The following is a 21,323-nucleotide window of genomic DNA, read 5'->3' as shown; positions in this document are numbered from 1 at the left end:
ATAGATGTCCAGGGTTGCATTCGGTGCTAATCTATGAGGGAGGAATCAAACACATCTAGCTCGTAATTCTCAAGTGGGGCTTGAATCATATCAAACGTTGGGGGTACATTTCAGTCGTTGATTAAAAGATAGTTCATGCTCCAATGAATATTTGCATGTGAAGTTTGGTGAGAGCAAGCTGGGGAATGTGTGTTCATGGTAATGAAGAAACATGTCACCCAGTACAACGCTTTGGCTCATTGATGTGTCTGATAGTTTTGGAACAATGAAGCTCTGTGGCAAAGAGGAATCCATCAGACTCTGGATACACTTGTTAGTAGCATCAACTCAAGCTTGGCTTTGGCCTTGTCAATAAATTTGCTGACAATAGGAACACTATATAACATTGAACTTGTATTCACAAAACAGATTTATATGATGCACTCACAATGACCTGGCTGGTTTAAAAAAAAAAAGAGAGAGAGAGAGAGAGACACACACACACTCTGGCACTAAATTCCGACTATTGTCTTCATGACACAAGCTATCAACTCAGTGTCCTATAGCTTTTGCAGTACCACTTCATCATGCACTGAGAAAATAATGTTACAAACCATCTTTTTTTTTTCTTCAAGAGAGATGATATCTTAGCGTGCCATTCATGTTCAACTGTGAGAGACTGCTGTCAGTTAATTCAAGAACAAAGTTCATAGGGGTCCGACATTTCAGTTTAATCAGAGATGAATAACTTTCTCAATAGCTAATCAAGCATTTTGAAAGTCATTGCAAGCAGCAAAACAGAATTCACTCTCTGTCCATATACCTGAAATAAAATGAAATGACAATGGCTACTGTTTCTTTCTGATGGGGATAGAATAAACCCAGAGCTTGTTTATGCTGTTCCAAAAATCAACTTAATACAAAAGGGGAGCAGAGGACAAAGCCATCATTTAGCATGTCCCCTCAGGCAGATAATTGCAAAGATACTGAGCACCCTATGCATACAGGAACTAAAACTGCTGCTGAGCCGCCATTGTCCAGCAGCGGAAAGGACGACTCTTGACAGATGGAAGTCCACTGAGGATCCCTGCCAAGGCTTATCTTTTGGCATGTTGACACCAGGAAACATGGAAACATTAAAATCTCGAACACATAAAACAAAATACTCTAGAATTAATTCGGACCCAATTTTGATGCAAACTGTACAACATTTTTCCAATTACACTGCCCCCATATGTTTACATCTCATCATTAAAACTCATGTACTCAGGTATTTAGTACACAAATCAAGAGTAGGTTGAAAATGTGTTCTCACAGAGTAAACAAGAGTGAATACAATTCCAAGTTGAGCGAATTTAGCCAGATCCTCACCAAAATATAATTCAGTTCTTTGTCTAAAACAATAAAATGAACAGTTTTGAATTTGAGTAGTCATTCACACATTTCCGCAAACTCGGAATCAGCACAAAATATGAATTGTCATCCAAACAGAAAAAAGGAAATTAACCATACATAACTTTAAACAGTCTGGTTATGAGCATACTTAAGCTAATCGAGATTTGATATTAAACTCAATTAAGGAGGAACATTAATAAAATGAGCAATTGAGAGGGGGCGGGGGGATATATTTAGGACACAAGCAACTATCAAGTTGCACTTTCTTTTTACCTAATAGAGTTAAACATTCCATTACAAACCAACAAACACTGTCATCTTAAATGACAAGTGATTGAGCGACAAATGTGACACGGAGACAAACCCTGGCTGTTTACACACTTGTTGATCGGCGAGAAATCTTTTTCAAACACTAAATTTTGTTGGGGTTTTTTTTTTAATCTCAATCGAAGGTGTCCGAAATATTAAACTGTTCATATTGCAGGTTTCGTTTCAGCAATCTGAATTTTGGATTCTCCTGCTCAAATATAGAACAGCAAAATAAAACAAGAATCACATGCTACTGAGCTGATAAGAAACACGCATTTATAAAGTTTGCAAGATTTAGTCAGCATGGTGCAATGGAATTCGAATTCCTTCCGAACCAAGCTGGACACTAATTTGAAAGGAATTAAAGCGTACTCATAAAATGCTGGGCTCGCAAGTTTGAAGACCAAACATTTAAGTTCATTCAAATGCACCACATAAACCAACAAATTCATGAGAAACGTGTTTTTCTCTGCAATTTCTCAATTCAACGTGAACTTCATGACCACCCGCACACTGATCCTCAAAATAGTGTTACAAAAGCACTCCAGACGACACGAATATTACTTTATGGGCGAGCGTTTGCGGCTAAGCAAGTACATACAGTCCATACTTTTGGATATACAATGTTTTAAAAGAACGGATAAACCCAACTGCACTGCAAATTAAATGAGACAAGTGATCTGATTTGTGTAGTGTATGTATGCAGAGTTTTAATGTCGCTGGGCTTCCTTTAATACTATTTGTTTTGTGTGGATTGAAACTAGTTATTCTGCCAAGGCGCATATAAATATAACGATTTACGACCGAGGTTAATGCCTTCTCGGTGCCACTGAGCACGATACTCAACTTGGGCAACGAGATCAAACTTGACAATACGTTATGCAGCAACCATACTTACTTTCTGTGCAACGCATCCCATCAGGAAGAGCAGATAAACAGTCATGAAAACATGCGCCCCAAGCAACGAAATGCTAGTCATTTTTCGCCAATTGTCCCTACTTAATGCGACTACAGTGAACCGTGTCCCGCTTCTCTTCCCTCTCATTCACCTGAAGTGTCGGGAGCGCGCTTCCATCGTTCATGACGCCAACACAGCACCAGACCCCGCTACTACTAAATTATGCCCTGACCACATCCATTCTAACGATACAATTTGAAATACAGTACGCTCAAACACGTTTAATTGTATTCCTCTCAACACAGTGTGTGTTATTCTAGAGGTAGTGTTCTTGCAGCATTCTTTATGAGACCATCATGCATTGCAGTTTTCAGCACCTGAAACTAATTGACTTCTGGGCTCTCGAGATGTAGGATGTTATTTTGTTTTATTTTACAATGAATAACATACAGTAGTTACATGTGAATATATGACAAATGTACGCACTTACAATTAAAAAAAACGTTCACAAAAAATGGTTACATTTATTTTGGTATGCACTGTAAGTAAGCCTATAAAATTTGCCTCTTGTGCGCTTATGAAATAAAAGCAACCCCGTGTTCCACAGGGGTGTGGTCAGCCACACAGTATGCAAAAACCGTATATATCGTGGCAAAATAATTACATCTCCGAAACTATACTGTCTACTCTGTATTCCATAGCTTTCTACGCGTCGTTGTTGTTGTCGTTTTTTGTTGTTTTTTGGAAATCCCACTAGATGGTGCTACCGCACATGCCGGCCTTTTCCAAATCTTTCAAACGTCAGAAAATACCATCAAAAACGCTCTATGGTGCGCCTGAACGTTCTATGTAATTTAGTTGTATCCACCAAACAACGCGCACTGTAGCTGTTTCCAGTTTAAACATAATTGGCATATGTGCACCAACAGTCACCACTTGCTGGATTGGTTTTTAAATTGTGGATCGTTTGTATTTGTTTATTTCTACTGTATACGTTATAGCCAATTATATTGCGTTTCATTTTCGACCCAGATGCCCCTTCTTTAATTGTGTTCAGTGCACTGGATTACAAGCCTACTCACTGTTTACATGGTGATTGATTTACGTATTTATGAGCAACATTATTAAAGATGAGTTTGCTATGCACCTGATATATACATGCATATAGTGTTACTTTGAATTTAATTTTGGCTTTTGAATGACATCCTAAACATGAGCCAGCAAAACAATATCGTCAAAGCCACGTTTACAGATTGACTCATCATGGTTATTAAAATATTAGATATTGAAATTTATTAATTTAGTAAAGTAAACGCCACTGATGGGACCGATGCCTGTGTTGGAGTTGACTGTTTCCAGTCGGACGTGTTAAGGGACGGAAAGCAAACAGCCACGTAGTAAAAGGCGATTCTGGTTTGGTGAGCTTTCCTTATGATTTTAATGCACTTATTGAATGTGTCATTTTCTAGTCAGCCCATAGACATTTAAATCATGCTAGACGAAACGTATTTATTGTCACAATTATGTGATGATTTAAAGATGTAATCTAAACACGGGCGCTGACTTTTCCGAGCGACCGAGTTAGCAACTTTGATGTTAGCCTGACAGGTTCCCCACCGCAAACATACTGTAGCTACCTTTTTGGCCATCACCACTAGCTAACGTAATGTTTATTATTCATGGCTGCCAATTACAAACTGCCTCTTTGTCAATTGCAATTTCCGTGTATTCTATGCAGTTCGCCTCCATGTGAGTTTGTTATTGTTTTCTGTTGATAACTTAAGCTTTACTGTGTGAAACAAACCAATAAATTTACTAATTCGTGCAGTTCGGAAAGGTTCGATACCACTAGAACGGACAACTTCCAATGTCTTCAAAATATATTATTTGTCGTCGACATGCCTAATCCGCCCATCGTTTGATTTACATTTACACCAACTCAAATTTGCAGTTGGGTGTGGTGATGCTTAGTTATTGAGGCAACTATTTCACAAATTCCTGAAGCTGAATTGCTTGTTCGCTGGTTGGTCACAATTAACCAAGAATAAATAATGAAGCATACTCGGACTTAATCAGTTATACACTGTTTAATTTAATGTGTCGCTGTTTTCATTCTACGTAAGAGTAAAAAGTTGTTGCCACTGACGTCAACCAATAAATTTAACACAACGCAGTCTGGTCAACTGATAAAAATCGTCTTGTTAGCTCTTCACTCTCAAGCATTTTTTTCTTAGCATTATTCCCACTCGTTAAGAGGCATTGCTTTATCTGTAACATGGAGCTTTTGCCAAAGTGTTATCCATATATTTGTCTCACTCAGTGATTTATCTTTTCAGTTCTGTGTTACTTCGTGAATCTTGGAAAGCACCTGCTTTCAGTTATTGTGTTGCTTCCCTATGAGGACCCAGAAGGATCATCTATAAATAAGCAATGGACATTAAAAATTAGTACACCGCTCAAATGGAGATCCATCCTGGTCAAGATCACTGCACTTTGAAATTCCAAGAGGCTGAAAATGAGAAACATTTAAAGGAGCAAGGTCTTGATGGCAATCCAAATGCAACCAAGGAGATCCACAATGGTGAGTGCTGATGCTTTTCTTGGTGGAATGACCTGGTTGCTTTGTCTTTGGTCTTCATATTACATTACGCCCTGTGCTCACTACTAAACTAAAATGTCTGTTCTTTTTTTGAGCTCAATGCTGACAGGTGAACAAAAAACATGCATACCTTAAAACTGGAATAGCCAACTCATGGTTGTTTGGGACTACCAGCCAGTCAAATTTCCTTTTACATTCGAGTCTGTCCAAAGTCCATATTATTCATCCAGTCAAAGACAGACTTTAGCATGGACTGGTAAGCAGTCAATTGCATTGCACAGAGACGGAAAACATTGCACAGTGAGTCACAAAGGAAGAATTGAGCCCACACGTTCAGCCATTTGCATCACACATACATTTGAATATGATGGCCTTCTGTAGACAGCCCCCCCCCCGCCCCTTTCCACACACACACACACACACACACACACAAAAATGTACAACAGCCGTGTTTACATGGAGACTTACTTTGTCGATATGATTGAAATCCATCCAAACCATTTTCTGATCCGCTTATCCTAACAAGGGTCGTAGGGCGTTCTGGAGCCTATCCCAGCTGTCTTCGGGCAGTAGGCGGGGTATACCCTGAACTGGTTGCCAGCCAATCGCAGGGCATACATAGACAAACAGCCATCCGTGGTCACACTCACTCGTAGGGACAATTTTGAGTGTTCCATTAACCTGCCACGTGTGTTTTTGGAATGTGGTAGGAAACCAAAATAACCAGAGAATGCCCACGCAGGCGTGGGGAGAACATGCAAAACTCCACACAGGAAGGCCAGAGCCGGAATCGAACCCTGCACCACTGCACTATGAGGTCGACGTGCTAAAAAGTCGACCATGATTGAAATCATACAGAATTAAATTTTTTGTCATCTGTGTACCTGAGACCTGATCTTTTCCAATCGGTCATTTACAAGCTCTGCTCAGTTAATTAGATCAGTCGTGTGAGACATGGAGATCGATGTAAACATAATTGTCTGATTTATCATGAAGCAATTAAATGTTGTCTTTTTAGCACAGTAGTTGTGATAGTTTAAAAACTTTTATTGAAATAACACCTTGACACATTCTAATCAGAATATGTGCTTTTATGTAAACCCGGCTAACAATATGTTGCTACTAGTTTAGACACGTCATTTTAATTAATATTGCGTTTGTGGGACATACATTTAAGCAGTCAAATCCAACAGGGTTTTTTTTTTTTAACCTATTTCAGGGACCAGCCATTTTGCCACTTGTCATTGACTGAAAATGACAACACCGTTGCTCAGGGCTCAGGCAATGACCAGTTACTGAGTGCCCTCTGAGATAGATGGAAATAGGTGTATTTTGCTGCTTAATTCATACTCCACAAATGCAATATTAATCTGAATACTGTGACTTAGACTAGTGGTGCTACATAGAACATTTTATTGAAAATATAATTTTTGAGTTGACTTCCCCTTTAAGACATTCTAAGACTTTCTAACCAGTGGGTGAATTAGCTTTTGCTGCTGAGTGTTGTCATAGTTGCTCATGCCGTTTGCCAACAGAATCACATACACTTTGCATTCTGGTCCACAATACAACTATGACTCATTGTCACATTCCTCGGTACATGTTCATTCCAGGTCCCATCAGCTCGGATGTGATGCCAAATGGAGACGAAATGTCCGAGGGCATTCCTGCTGCGGGGAGCTCCCATGCTAATGGGTCCCTGTCTCCAACAGCCCTTCCTCAGAGCACCAGCTCCGCAGTCAACTACCAAAATCAAGTGGCTTCCCCAGGTGTGACTGCTTATCCACCCATGATGCTTGAACCTGAGCAGGCTGTTGCGGAGGTCACGGGTCACACGGGTGATGCATTGCAGTCACTCAGACTCAGTATGCCTATGCAGGAGACAGATTTGTGTAAGCATAAATTTATGCGTGAATGCCCCCCACCCCTAGTGTCAAGTCTGTTTGTAACCCGAACCCTCTTTACACTGTAAAGTTGTTCACTAAACTAACCTTCTTTACTTAAATTGTGTTTTTTCTCTGGGTAGATGGAGTCAAGCAAATTATTTTTGTTCAATGAAAGGGTTGATTAAACGGAGTGATGCCATACTTTCCAGGGGATGGGGAGATATATATATTTTTTTGTTTTATATATACTGTATATAAACGGTTACATTAAGGGATTCACAGTACAATTGGCCTCTTTATTCACTTGTTGCCATCGCAGTGATTCATGAGTATATTATTTCAGACTGCTGTTAATGTTTCTTTTTGGATGAATGCCCTTCCTTTTTAGCCAACCAGAAGCCTTCGTTGGAAATGGAAAATGAGGAGAAGATTCGTCTGGAGGCTCGCAGGCGCCTAGAAGAGCAGCTGAAACAGTACAGAGTGCAAAGACATAAGGAGAGGGTGAGTGAAAAGTCACTGTATGTCACAATTAACTTCATTAAATAATGTATCCACATGACCTTGTAGACATCTCATTGTCACAACCATCAGTAACCTGTTTACAGTCGTCTTTCATGCAGCTGTGTATTTTTTTGTTTTAGTCTCACCGCAGTACAACAAGAAACAGGCCATTCAGTACCCTGGATCCAGAGTTAATGCTGCATCCTGAGGCTCTTCCCAGGGCTGATACAGTTGCCATGACCAAGGAGTATTCCTTCCTGAGGACCAGTGTACCCCGTGGTCCTAAACTCGGTAGCTTAGGCATTCCCACCACCGCCAAAGAGAAGAAATCCAGATCCCCCCGCGCAAGCAAGATCCACTCTTTAGCTGACTACAAAGCTCCAGAGAATGATGGTGGAGGTGAGATAGTAGGTGGAATAAAGACTGCGGACAACGCTATGGGCTCCACCCAGTCCACCATCAGCTCAGTATCCGCTGTGTCCAAGGTCAGCGTGATGTCACAATCAGTCACCTGTGTGGAAGAAGGGCGATCTGGTGTTTCGCTCCAGGTTGGGGAAAATGTCCCTGAGGTTGATGGTGGTGAATCAGGAGCGAGGCCTGGAAACGATGGCAATGACAGTGACAGCTCATCCTACAGCAGTGCTTCCACCAGGGGAACCTACACCATGTTCTCTGCTGCCATGGACAGGCAGCAGGGGGCCTACACGGTTGAAGGACGGGAGATTGCTCCAGAAGCCATGGGTCAATTTCCCTCCCTGCATGAAGTCTTGCAAGCAGCCAGTGATGAGCAGCACCTACAGCAATTGGAGCACGAAGGCACCGGAGAACCACGCAGCCGCAGAGACAGCTTCTCAAGCAGGTATTTTTGGATGTTGAACAATGATGATTTTTTTTTCCTTTTTTTTAAAGAAATAGCATCCCAAAATGTGGTTTTACTTTTGGTTTGTCAAATAACTATCAATTAACACAGATGTTGTTTTCATTGTTCAGTGTCTCTTTGGAGAGTTCTGTCATGGGCCATGATGAAGTGCTGCAGGTGCTCAAAGAAAAAATGAGACTAGAAGGCCAACTGGAATCTTTGTCATCTCAGGCCAACCAGGTTTGTTTCACTGTAGTCGGAATACAAGGGTCCATGTAAACCGTGACTGATAAGAAGCTTCAGTATGAGCGTGACCTCAATTTCATTGGTCTACTGTGACAAGACTGTCAGTAGATCTATAGGCAGCATGAACTTCGTTAGTAAAAATCCTTAATTAACTGCGTCACATTGGAAGCCACATTCTTCAAACCATGGGGGGGGACAAATTTGTAGTCCAGAAATTATGGTCCATACGCAGTACAGTTGTAGAAATGCATGCTAATTAATACATTGAATTACTAGTTCTAGCCCTACCAAAAGTTTAGGTAAATCATGAATGAACAGAAAAATTAAATGCTTTGAATTTCGTTCATGATTTTGAACTTTTTGCTTAAATTTTGAAGACAGGTATACAGACACAGTTCACTCAGAAGATGAACTAGACCTATTTTTTCTTGCTGAATCTTAAATTGTCATCTTCTCAATACATTTTGGAGAAATAGATGGTTTCTCAAATTCTTGACAGTACTGTAGAGTGGCAAAGGTACTTTTCTGTACCAGCATGACTTTGCCCCAAAGTGAGCTCGAAAAGTCATGGTGGGATGAGGTCACTGTGGAAGAACTTGCACAGACCTGTCTTTGGTCCAACACCAGCTTTACAAATAATTTTTGATGAATTGGCAAGAATACCCACAGACTTCAGTTTATGTAATGTCGCACCTAAAAGAAAGGAACCTCTCAAAAACGCAAAAAGAGGGTCCACCTAATACATACATTTCACTTCCTTTGGGTCATTTATCCATATTCTTTTGTCCACAGTATATGCTGTTTTAAAACTTGTGCACTAAAGTCATCACGTTTCAAGGAAATCATGTTAGCTCTGTTTGCTGCATACTGACAATAATTTGGAGATAGTATATCATTCAGTGTAAAGTCTTATAATCATGTCCTGCCCTCTAGGCTTTAAAGGAGAAGACGGAGCTGCAGGCCCAGCTTGCCACCGTAAATGCTCAGATGCAGGCTCAGAAGGCAGAGGTTCAGTTTAGCCAGGAAAAGCAAAGCGTCCTCACAAGTGAAGTCAGCACTTTGCGCCAGAATTGTAGCCAACTAGAGAAAGCAATGGTGGAGCTCCAGGGCAATTTAGAGAGCAAAAATGCCAGTCTGGCATCATTATGCAATGACCTAAATGTGGCTGAAGACCAATACAACAGGTTGATGGGGAAGGTGGATGAAATGCAAAAGACTCTCACGTCAAAGGACAATACAGGTGAGACTTCAGTCAGCCTGATTAGAGTTTTATATCACTCCCCTTTTTTGATGCCAAATAAATTGTACACAGGTGTATTTTGTGTATCTAAGAACATTCATTCATTTTGCAGTCCAGGAAATGCGACTGCAAATGGGTGGTCTTCAAAACCAGCTACAGCAGGTCCAGCTGGAGCGCAGCACTCTACAGAGTCGACTGAAAACCTCCCAGGCAGAGATTGACTCACTCCAGCAGGTCAGGCAGTGGTACCAACAACAGCTAGGCCTGGCTCAAGAGGCCCGAGTGAGACTGCAAAGTGAAATGGCTAACATGCAGGTATTTATTTATTTCATTTTTTTTTTCTCTTAACACTTCAAGATCTATGTCAAATTGGTATGGTTGATGTAAAATATTTATTCTGTCCTAGGCTGGAAAAATGACCCAGACAGGCGTTCTCCAACATCTGAAACTAGAGAATGTGACACTGTCCCATCAACTGTCTGAGAGTCAACATCGCTCGATCAAAGAAAAAGAACGTATTGCTGTTCAGCTGCAGAGCATTGAGGTAAGTTTTAAACATTCCTTTTGGTTTTTGCATGTATGTATGTTGAGACAGAACAGAGCATATTGAGACCAGTCAGGGGATAAGAAAACCTTTTGTACAAATGGGTATTCAGTGTCAACACATCTTTGTTCGACTTCTGGGGTTTTGTAATGTAAATTAAAAAAAAAAAACTTTATTAAAAAAATCAATATATCTACAGCTAATTATAAATAGATACAGATACCTCTCGCTCTCTGTGTATGTGCGTGCGTGCGTGTGTGTGTACATAGACACACTTTATTAGACAATGCAGGTTGCTGTTTTGACAACTCTCTTTTTAAATACATTACTACAATATGGACACTCTCCTCTGCGTTGCAGGCAGACATGATGACTCAAGAAGCTGCTTACAAGCAGATCCAAGATGCCAAAACTATGGTGGAGGATGACCTGCAACACAAACTAGAAGAATTTGAGGAAGAACGGGAGCGCTTAATAAAATTGGCCAATACAGCCAGTAACTTGGAAATGGAGCTAGAACAGGTGATCTGCTTTCTAACGTCATTCTGTCATTTCAATCTTTGTAGAGCATTTTTTTGTAACTTGTGCTAGTAGTTAAATTGTAAATGTGATTTGCTAATCCAGGCTTGCCCCCCCCCCAATCTGTAGCTGTTATGCACACGACTAACCATTTTGTATCTATGTTGCCATATCTGTGTTTATTTGTGTTCGTTAGGTGAAGTTGAACCTTTCCCAGAAGGATATACAGCTGCAGTCTCTCCAGAAAGAACATTTGGAACTGATGCGCCATCTGACCATCACTCAGGAGAACCTGCATACCAAAGAGCAGTCAATCAACCAGCTCGAGGCTCGATACGTAGAGCTGGAAGCCCGTCTAGTTGAGCTGCAGGCAGAGAGCAATAGCAAAGATGACAACATCCAGTACCTCCAGAACGAGAAGATTGTTCTGGAGGTAGCATTGCAGACGGCCCGAGCCGACAAGAGCCAACTTGATGAAAATGCTGAACGGCTTGGAGAGGATGTTTTGGTGGCCTCAGATGTGTTGGATCATCTGAAACAGGAAGTTCAGGTCAAAACCAGTCAGGTGCGAAAAAATGACAGCTGAGCTTTAGAGTATGATTTAAGTTGCATAAAGATATAGACAGAAATGAATTCAGTATCCCTACAATATACTGTGACAAAACATTTTAAACTTTGTAGTCATCAAGAGAAAAAAAATGATTTTTTTAAAATCTGTGGAATATTAAATGTAATGTTTTGAGGCTGTCATTAATTTTTGGCTATAATGATGCTGTGTTGAGTTGTTTTGAGTATTTAATACATTTTTATATTTGAAGTGATTTATTATTATCGGCTTTGCTTTGTTATAGATTGAAAAGCTACAGCAAGAAAATGGTTCCTTGAAAAAACAAGTTCAAAAATTGAAAGAGCAGTTTCAACAACAAAAGGTAACAAATATAAATTGCCATTATGAAATCGCTACATAATTATATTGTAAGAAATTTGGTCAACTGTGGGAGAAAACATTTGGTAGAAATTCACGGAAAACCTCTTGACAGCTTTTATCATTACAAGCAGAGAAAGTCTCAACAATTTCTCATTGTTTGAAAGTCTCCCTTTGGAAAAATTGTAAATAGTAGGCTAAATTGAACAAGGCACTTTATTTCACTGTAAGTTTGGAGTGTGTCAGTAAAGTTCATAGATATCGTTGAAGAAAGCAGTATTTTGTTTGAAAGAGTATTTTCATTCACAAAATAATATTGCTCAAATGTTATATATAATAATCATAACTTGACTGATGTATCTATCAAGTGGAAGTATGACAGATAAACTCATGAAGAATATAAAATCAGTACCAGCCATTTTCAGATCTTGTTTCCCTAACTCTTAAAAAAAAAAAGATTGAATGTGTCGAGTCTGAAAAGACATGTCTTTGGGATTGAATGAGTTTAAGTTACATCTTCACAGGTGATGGTGGAAGCCTACCGTCGGGATGCTAACTCCAAAGACCAGTTGATAAGTGAACTCAAGTCGACTAAAAAGCGTCTTCTGACAGAGGTGCAGGACCTAAAACAAGAGCTTCTGGATATTCAGGGAGAGAAACAAAAGGGCGATTTGGAGCAGGCCCGGTTGCAGAAGGAAGTAGTCCGAGTCCAAGAACAGATTAATAACATGGAAAGCCATCTACAAGACATCCAGAGGGAAAGAGACCACCTCGAAACACAGATCCAGGTAATTAGAAGTGCTGCAGTTTCTACTGTTAAATTTGGTGATGTCAGTGATGACGTGATTTTAAACCTTGCTATTTTCCTTAACAGTCCGTGCAGTTTGATCAGAGTCAGCTTGTGGCTGTGACAGAAGAGAATGAAAGTCTTCGGAAACAGGTGGAGAAAATGGAAACAGAAGCCAAAAAGTAAGTCATGTTCTTCATAAAGCAAAAAAGCGGCACTTGAATAGTTCCTGCCTAAGTGATTCGGGCCATGATTAGTATGCATATTTATTTCTTTAAAAAAACAAACATCTATTGTTGGCCTGCAAAAGAAGTGTACCCATATAATGATATACGATTCTATTATTCACATTGTATCTGTGCCTAGAGAAAGTCATATCAGCCTGATATGTGACATCACAAAGACCTTGAAAATGAGCACGTTTGTAATGTTGCATACCTTCAGTTATGGTAATCACAGCTTTCCTCTGGATTTAATACTTACTTTTATTTGCTTGAAACAGAGCCATCTCGGAGCAAAAAGTGCGTATGAAGCGGCTGGGGACAGATTTAACCAGTGCTCAGAAGGAGATGAAGGCCAAACACAAGGCATACGAGAATGCTGTGAGCATTCTGAGTAGGAGGCTGCAAGAGGCCCTGACTGACAAGGAAACGACTGAGGCTGAGCTGGTCAAGCTCAAAGCTCATGTGTCAGATGGAGGAAGCAATCACATCCTGCAGGTATAAACCTGCCAGATCAAAACACTGTACTATTGTACTGCTGTGTAGTATGGTACTATATGTCCATAAAGCATTTACAATTAATTGCAAATGATCCTTCTGAAAAGCACCCGGCACTACTGGTAGGATAATCTGGTATACACACACACAATACTTCCAGCATGTCCAAAAGCAAAAACACCTCCTCGCTCAGATGAATAACGACACGTACCACACGTGAGAAATTTTAACATCTACAGTGCAGGGGCGGTTCTGGATCAATTTCACTGAGGGGGCCGGGCTGGGGCCAGGGGTTTTGATGGGGGGGCACATTCAACCCAGGGCTAAAAAGACAGATTCAAAATCTTATTTGACTTTTTATTTCTTCAGACTTTGAAATTGTAGTCATAACATTACAGTGATGAGAAAAAAACAGTATTAGGAGGGCTAAAATGTCTGCAAGCGTAACAATACGTCTGTTGAGAATATTCAAGCCAGGGGATGATATGGTACCAGCCTGCCGGGGACAAAAATTGCAAATACACTGAAGCTAGATGTTTTACATGCATATAATTATCCAAATTTTAAAAGGCAATGTCTTATATATTGATCCTGTTAAATAAAAATTAAAATAAAAAGGGAGACTAAAAAAGTTGCACACACAAACACGCGCGCGCACACACGCACACACACACACACGCGCGCGCACACACGCACACACACACGCAAATAGCACTGTGTCGTGGTAATTTCCTTCTCTGCGGACTGCTTCTCATTTTCCCGCTCATTTTTAAATGGCGCAGCGCACTAAAGGATCAGACTAGAATGTTAAATCACGCACTTTGGTTCCACCTTTCGCGTCGGCGACTCGGCACAACTGCGTAATCTGCGCTCAGAGGGGGGGGCTACAGGGGCACTGGCCCCCGTTGCCCCCCCCCCCCCCCCCCCCCAGAACCGCCACTGCTACAGTGTCTTCCCCCCACCCCCGCTTCAACACAAATAGTCACCACATAGCCGGCAAACAATTACATTATCATCCGGGACTCGGAGGGGACAGATTTGTTGTTGTTGTTTCTTTGTTTTTGTTTTTTGTATCAATGGAATGTAACAGGAATGAAAATCCACTCCCATGTCATGCTCTCCTCCACATGTAACATTGCAAAACTCAGAAGCCACATTGTCATGAATTACACGGCACGATCTGTCTAAGTGGTAAGAACTAAACCCAGAAAGTGCTGAGCCCGAATTACCAACACACGTTTTGAGGCATTGTAGGTGTATATTATGATCAACGGTGTCAAATGCAGCACTAATATCGAGTAATAATAGGATATATGAGTTGACTGAGTCCATAGCCAGAAGATCTTTCGTCACTTTAGCAAGGGCCCTCTCAGTAGTTTTTGGCCCTAAATCCTGACTGAAGTTCAAATTGATTGTTAGTCACCGTGTAATCCTTAAACTGTTGCGCTACAACTTTTTCAAGAATTTTGCAAGAAGCAGGAGATTTGACTCTCTGCCTCAAGGTACGTTTGCTAAAATAGGGGATGCATAACAGTTGTCTTAAAAGTTGCAAGTACAGTCCCAGAGGAGAGTGATACGTTAATGATGTTTAAGATGGAAGGTCCTAAAATTGGAAACAATTGATTCTTGAATGGGTTTAGCAAGAAGCGGGTCGAGCATTCAAGTGTTTTGTACTTTATTAAAACGTGAGAGGGATGTCAGACAGTTATCATCAAGTGATCTAACATTAATGAGACACAATTTCAATGAAGGAGTCTCGTCTGAGCTATTTGCCATCATAGGATTCATCGTCATAATATTAATAAGAATGCATTGCTGGGGTCCCATATGTTACTTCGAGTGAATATAGACTCGGTGGGGGATTAATACAGCAGGAATCTGATGGTCTCAGGCAGGCAGGACTATCCTTCAGCTTTGTTTCGCAGTCCAGGCATAATTTGGGGGAATTTTGTTTTGTTATAACAAAAAAAAATGTATCGGCGTAAAAGTGAACGTTTTATTTAGGAATCGTAGTGGAGTGAAAGTTGCCACAAATATAAATAAAGTAAAGTACAGCTTTGTGAAAATTCTACAATCGTAAGTTACATTACAAGACTGCTGCCAAAGCTGTCATGTGTTAAGTAGTGAATGGAATCAAAGGTGTCACCAAAATAAATAGGTGACCAAAAAATCTAACACCTTAAATTTATTTCTTTATCATCAGTTTAAGTTAAATGACTAAAAAATTCAGGAATTGTTATTGCGGAATACACATGTTCCAAATCCCATAATAACCCCCGTATTTTTTTTGTTTTGTTTGTTTTACCCAGGAGAAGATTGAATCTCTTCAGACTGCACTGGAAGTCGTGACCAAAAGCAAAGCAATGTTAGAGAAGGAGCTTGAGGAAGTCATTACCCTCACTTCCACAGAGTTAGAGGAATACCAGGAGAAGGTCCTGGAGTTAGAAGACGAGGTGGGTTATCAAATATACAGTATATGTGGACTGGGTTCATTTTAGAAAATTCGCCTAATATTTTCCTGAGTTATTCCATCTTCAGTTTCTTTAATGGCCTTATGTCATTTCTTCCAAAAGCTTCAAGAGTCACGATGCTTCAAGAAGCGGATCCGAAAACTAGAGGATGTTAACAAGAAGCTAGCACTTGAGCTGGAACATGAAAAAGGAAAATTGGCTGGACTGACACAATCCCACAGTACACTGCGGGAACATGCCAATATCTTGGAATCTGCTTTAGCGAAGCGAGAGGCTGATCTAGTACAGCTCAATTTGCAGGTAAAGCATGGATTGCAACTTAGTGCTATTAGATTGGAATGTTTTATGTGCATTGTGGATAATATTTTCATCGAGATGGTTTATTGAGATTAAACAAGAGTGAAGGATCATCTCCCTAATCCAGTAGTTAAATTGTTCTTCATTGGTCTGCTTATCCAGGTTCAAGCCGTTTTGAAACGCAAAGAGGAGGAGGACCAACAAATGAAGCAGGTGGTGCAAACTCTTCAGCTTGCCTTGGAAAAAGAGAAAACCCAAGTCAAAGATCTTAAAGAACAGGTACAAGTTCTCAGTGCACTCTGGGGTGTCAGGTTTTTATTTTAATTTTAATTTTTTTATTTTTTTTGGAGAGGATTGGCAACTTGGGCCTTTTGTTGTTAGTCAGATAGCAGTTCCCTTTGTCTTTTCCAAGACTTTTTGATTATTAATGATTTAATTTGGCTTTCTAGGTGGCAACAGCAAAGGCTGAAGCAGCCCACAATAGAAGGCACTACAGGGCTGCTATGTTGGAACTGTCAGAGATCAAGAAAGATCTGCAGGCCAAAGAAGACTTGGTCAAAGCTCTGCAACATGAAGCCCACAAGCTACAGTAAGTTTGTTACAGATGTCTTTGTAAATTACATACAGTAAATAGTGATCATGTTACCAAGGAAATAGCAAGTATATACATTGGACCCCTGCAATCCAGCAATAAATAAATATTGGGGCAAAAAATCCAATATGCAGAGGTCCACTGGATCTCATATTTATTATAGTGTTGAGCATTTTCATTATTTTCATTTGTAAACTTTCCATGGAGATATATACATGCATATGTCTGTGTTTGTGTGTGTGTGTGTGTGTATATATATATATATATAAATTGTATAGATTTTCATTTGATCTTTTTTGAGGTATTTATTATAGTTTGAAATGTATTTTTAATGACCCAGAATGAGCATTAGCTATCACAGAAATGTCAAACTTGTTCGAATAAAGTCAAAAGTTACGTCGCTAAATTTCCAAAAGGAAAATATATATTTGCAATGGAAAGTTTCCAGAAAGTTGATTGAAATTTTTTACAGCACTATTTATCATTGACTATATCCACAGATCTCAGGATGAGAAGCATTCTCAGGAGATCTCCAGATTCCAAGAGGAGCTGGCTGAAGCTCATTCCCAGCTCCAGATCCTCCAGAAACAACTGGATGAAGAGCTGTCGAAGAAGCCCCTCACTAACCAGGAGGTAAAGGAGATTAATTTTTTTTCCCAAATCACTTACATGCCATTGAGAGACTATTATTATTGGACTTGATGCTGGATTTTAATGTGACTGGTTTGACTTTTTTTGCGTGTGTGTGTGTGTCTGTGTGTGGTTTGATTGAAAAGCAAATTTTGGATTTTCCCCAGCTACAAATAAAATCCTAAAGTTGAGTATTGGTGGAAATGTGTTCTGACCAACACATTGTCTCATCCAAATTCTAATGCTGACAACTTCCAGGTTGAGGACCTTAAGTGGGAGGTGCAACAAAGGCAGAGGGAGATTGAGACTCAGAAGCAGCAATTGGAGATGATGGGGGAGTGCCAGCACAGGGAGCTGGACAGCCTGCAGACAGCTTTGCAGGCAAGTACAGTATTTATTTAAATGATACATGTCAATTCAGTAACGCCAAAAAACAATAGCAGGGAAATGTGTGTGCAAAGCAGTAATTGATACCATAATGAGCACCGCCTCTTTTTGCAATGGGTGGATTCATTTTAAGCCTGTCTATCACAGAACATAAAGGTCGAGTTGGAGACAGTCCAAGAGGAGCTGAGTGTTACAAGGAAGGACAAGTTCATGCTACAAGCTAAAGTGGGTGAGCTGAAGAACAGCATGAAGACCATTCTGCTACAAAACCAGCAACTCAAGCAGGACCTCAAACAGAACCGCCTAAGGAAGGTGATGCAGCCTTTTGCTTCATTTGGTGTCATTGGGGTTCATTGTGTTCAGTGTCCTTACTGGAATGGAAGAGTCAATCCGTGAAAACATGAATATTAGTTTGGCATATTTTTAGCATAGGTTTTGCATATTATCGACACACCGTGTTGACTGTTTGGTTCTCTGCGGATCGATGTAATAATGGCACATTCTCAACACAGGTAATCAATGTACTTGAGTGTGTATTGCACAATAATGGAAACCATCAATGGAAAAAAAACAGTTTTTTTATCATTTCACATTGGCACCCGGATTTCACCCAGAATTGTGCACCCATTAATTTTTTTGAGGAAGCTAAATAGCCCTGCAATTATGTTCTTGCTGAAGCAGCAAAGGAGTGAAGGGACCCCATCCAACCCAGTGACGCCGGTAAAGATCCCTGACTGCCCGGTGCCTGCCTCACTTCTTGATGAGTTACTAAAGCCATCAACTTCAGTCAACAAAGAGCCGCTCAACAATTTGCACAACTGTTTGCGGCAGCTCAAGTAAGACGCTCTCTTGTACTCTAATACTGTGGTTCTCAAATTCTTTGGAGCCCAGGACCCCATACCGGGGAGTTGTCAGTGCTCTCTAAATACATTTGAGTTGAATTGAGTTGACTTGTTTATCCAGTGACCTCCTCATCCTAATGCCTGTTAAACTCTAAATGTCAAAGGTTGATTTTAAACATTTCAATCAAAATACTCATGACCTGTTTAATAGAAAGGAAGTGACAGAGTGAAATTCATTTTACTATTTTTTCGTCATGGCTATCCCATTTCACTAGTTTGGACACGATATTCCGACTGACATTGCATTTATGCAATATGATTCAAGCCGCCGATTCCATCCATTTTTATCCGTCTCAGAGAGCAGTCATTTTGCCACCTGTTGTCGACTGAAAATTACGTCACAGTTGCTCAGATAACGGCCAATCACGGCTCGGCTTGTTAACGTCAAATGAGCAAACTCAACAGGTGAGCTGTGATTGGTCATTACCTAAGTAACTGATGTCATTTTCAGTCAACAACTCGTAGCAAAATGACCTCTCCCTAAAATGGATAAAAACAGGTATATTTGACTGCTTAATTCATATTCCACAAACACAATATTAACCAGAATGCTTTGTTTAGACTAGTGGAGCCGCATAGAGCACATTATTGTGAAGACATGTTTTGACTTCCCCTTGAAGTGACTAATGAGTTTAATTTCCTCTATGAAACACACCACATAAGCGGATTTATTTTTTCCTTTTTCTGTGAAAGGCAGTCTCAGAGTCGATTGCAGTGAACATATGTTGCAAAAACAGTGACTTATCCCAATGCTGAAAACTTTTGACCTGAAGTACTGGATCAGCTTTACTGTTTTTGTCACTGTGCCTTACTATGAAAGAAGACTGTGAAAGAGCTTTGAAATGCTGTATGCATGCAGAAATGTCAAGAGTTCTGTACAAAATCAGAATCGTATGAGATCTTAATATGCCCAAAGTTGGGGATGAATAATTGTTTTTTGGCACATGTGCAGGTAATTTACTTTTTGAAATGATGCAAAATAACAAATTTATTGCAAATGTTTTTGTTGTCCCCGGTTTGAGAACCACTGCTCTAGTACACGATTTTTAAAAATCTGCATATGTAATGTAAGCCACTTTTTCCAATGCTAGTCTGCATATGATGTGATATTTTTTCTCAGGGAGGAGATGGACAGTCTTCAGAAGCAGATGGAAGAGCACACAGTTACAGTGCATGAGTCAATGAGCTCATGGCCAAACACAGAGGAAGGACTGGCTCAATTGGGACTTCAAAACAACATTTCTAATGCATTGAAGCCGCTGAACAACACAGTGATAGAAAGTCTTGAAGAGGAAGAGCAGCAGTCATAAAAGCAAACTTTTGTTAGGCTGTGACGACGGTGGGGTTTTATCCACAAAGGTGTTGTTTTGGCAGTTATTCTATTTTTCTTTTTAAACAATGGCTGGCAACATTTGACATTCTTCTCCAATCACCACAGGAGTGCTATAGCAGACTAATACTTATACCATAGCTTTCTTCTTTTTGCTCTTTATCATTTGACGATTGTTTGTATTGTTATGCCCTTGTGATACTTATTTATTAAGAGTTTAATAATTACACAATAACCACATCAATACAAACCCTGAGATTCTAATTTGTTGAAAAGGTTGGAGCATTTGAGCAGTTGAGGTTTTCGGTATACTTCTCCTTCCAATTTGGAATCGGCGGCTTTGATGAGTGACTGACAATAACGTAATGAGATGTGACTAAGCCACAATGGCTAAGACCCGTTCTTCCATTTCTTTGTGCCTGTACTCAGCTGATGTCTTTCATTTAGGATTTAACTAACAGGGTTAGGGTTACTCCTTAACAGTTAAGCACCTTTGTGCGCACTAAACTTTTTTTTGTTTTTGGCTATTGTTAAAATGCAGTAAGTCTTCATTTTTATTGTAACAGTTAGACCTCATCAACATGAGTCTCATTTAGGTATGGAGGTGTCTTTGTCTAGGATGGGTTGTCATCGTTTGTGTGTGTGGTGGGGGGGGGGGGGGGGGGCCGTAAGTAGTCTTTATTATGCTGTCATGGAATCTGGTTAACTGAATTGCTGAGGGTAAGTGCAAGATGTAATATATTTATGAAAACATGTTCAAATATGCAGGCCACCTTTAACTGTCAGCATGCCCATTGATGAAAATGTAACTGAAAGAAAGCAAAGTAGCATGTTGCAAGATGGCCACCACCAACAGCTGGTGTTTCTCCATGTTCTTTTATTTGTGTACATGGTGATGAAAGGTCAAGTGACTACAGTATCATATACTGATCTTGTTGTATGACTACTGGTTTAAGTTAATTGTTTCCAGACGTTGATATATCATTTTATATGATTTCAAATGAATCATAAATGTTTAATAGTGTAAAGAAAATACAAGTTATGAAAAACTATTTCCAGGCATCTTATTCTATTATTCCCACTACTAACACACTGTTAGAATTCTGCAGTCGGGTGGTGCTGTCAAACAATGTGGGAGGTTTTTATTCCTGTAACTGATTGGTAGGTAATTTTAGATGTTCCTGCACTACTGTACACTTGGGTATTTAAAAGGGAATGGCTTAAAATACACAACAAAAATACTAACGCGTTGTGATTATTTTGAAGGTTTCCTTATGTTTTTTCTATGATTAAAATTTATGAAATTAT

The 21,323-nt window shown here is 39.9% G+C and overlaps 2 protein-coding genes across 4 annotated transcripts in view; one reads left to right on the top strand and one right to left on the bottom strand.

Annotated features, from left to right (window-relative positions):
• LOC147204719 (uncharacterized) overlaps positions 1–2,717 on the bottom strand; it is a 32,391-nt gene extending 29,674 nt beyond the window's left edge. The window contains exon 1 of the mRNA XM_086111195.1: positions 2,582–2,717. Within this exon, the coding sequence (XP_085967321.1) occupies positions 2,582–2,662 (81 nt within the window). The 5' untranslated portion in view covers positions 2,663–2,717. The remainder of the gene's footprint in view (positions 1–2,581) is intronic.
• Positions 2,718–3,954: 1,237 nt separating this feature from the next.
• On the top strand, positions 3,955–20,411 carry golga3 (golgin A3). Of its 3 annotated transcripts, none has more exons than XM_086111517.1 (24): positions 3,955–3,999; positions 4,918–5,162; positions 6,794–6,949; positions 7,455–7,567; positions 7,708–8,426; positions 8,558–8,666; positions 9,606–9,912; positions 10,025–10,227; positions 10,319–10,456; positions 10,817–10,978; positions 11,172–11,540; positions 11,827–11,904; positions 12,425–12,688; positions 12,775–12,869; positions 13,190–13,406; positions 15,716–15,859; positions 15,980–16,177; positions 16,337–16,453; positions 16,624–16,763; positions 17,267–17,399; positions 17,655–17,777; positions 17,931–18,095; positions 18,462–18,619; positions 19,806–20,411. In XM_086111517.1, the coding sequence occupies exons 2-24, from the start codon at positions 5,042–5,044 to the stop codon at positions 19,993–19,995; spliced, it is 4,419 nt and encodes a 1,472-aa protein (XP_085967643.1). In that variant the 5' UTR covers positions 3,955–3,999; positions 4,918–5,041; the 3' UTR covers positions 19,996–20,411. The 3 variants fall into 3 exon arrangements, with proteins under 3 accessions (XP_085967643.1, XP_085967642.1, XP_085967641.1); XM_086111516.1 differs by having other exon boundaries at positions 6,794–7,072; positions 18,465–18,619; XM_086111515.1 differs by having other exon boundaries at positions 6,794–7,072.
• Positions 20,412–21,323: the final 912 nt, after the last annotated feature.

Source organism: Hippocampus guttulatus, chromosome 5 (assembly GCF_054856545.1).
Source record: "Hippocampus guttulatus isolate MCC_2025c chromosome 5, RoL_Hgut_1.0, whole genome shotgun sequence".
Lineage (NCBI taxonomy): Eukaryota > Metazoa > Chordata > Actinopteri > Syngnathiformes > Syngnathidae > Hippocampus > Hippocampus guttulatus.
The sequence above is the reverse complement of the archived record's forward strand: the minus strand, read 5'-3'. Positions and strand labels throughout refer to the sequence as shown.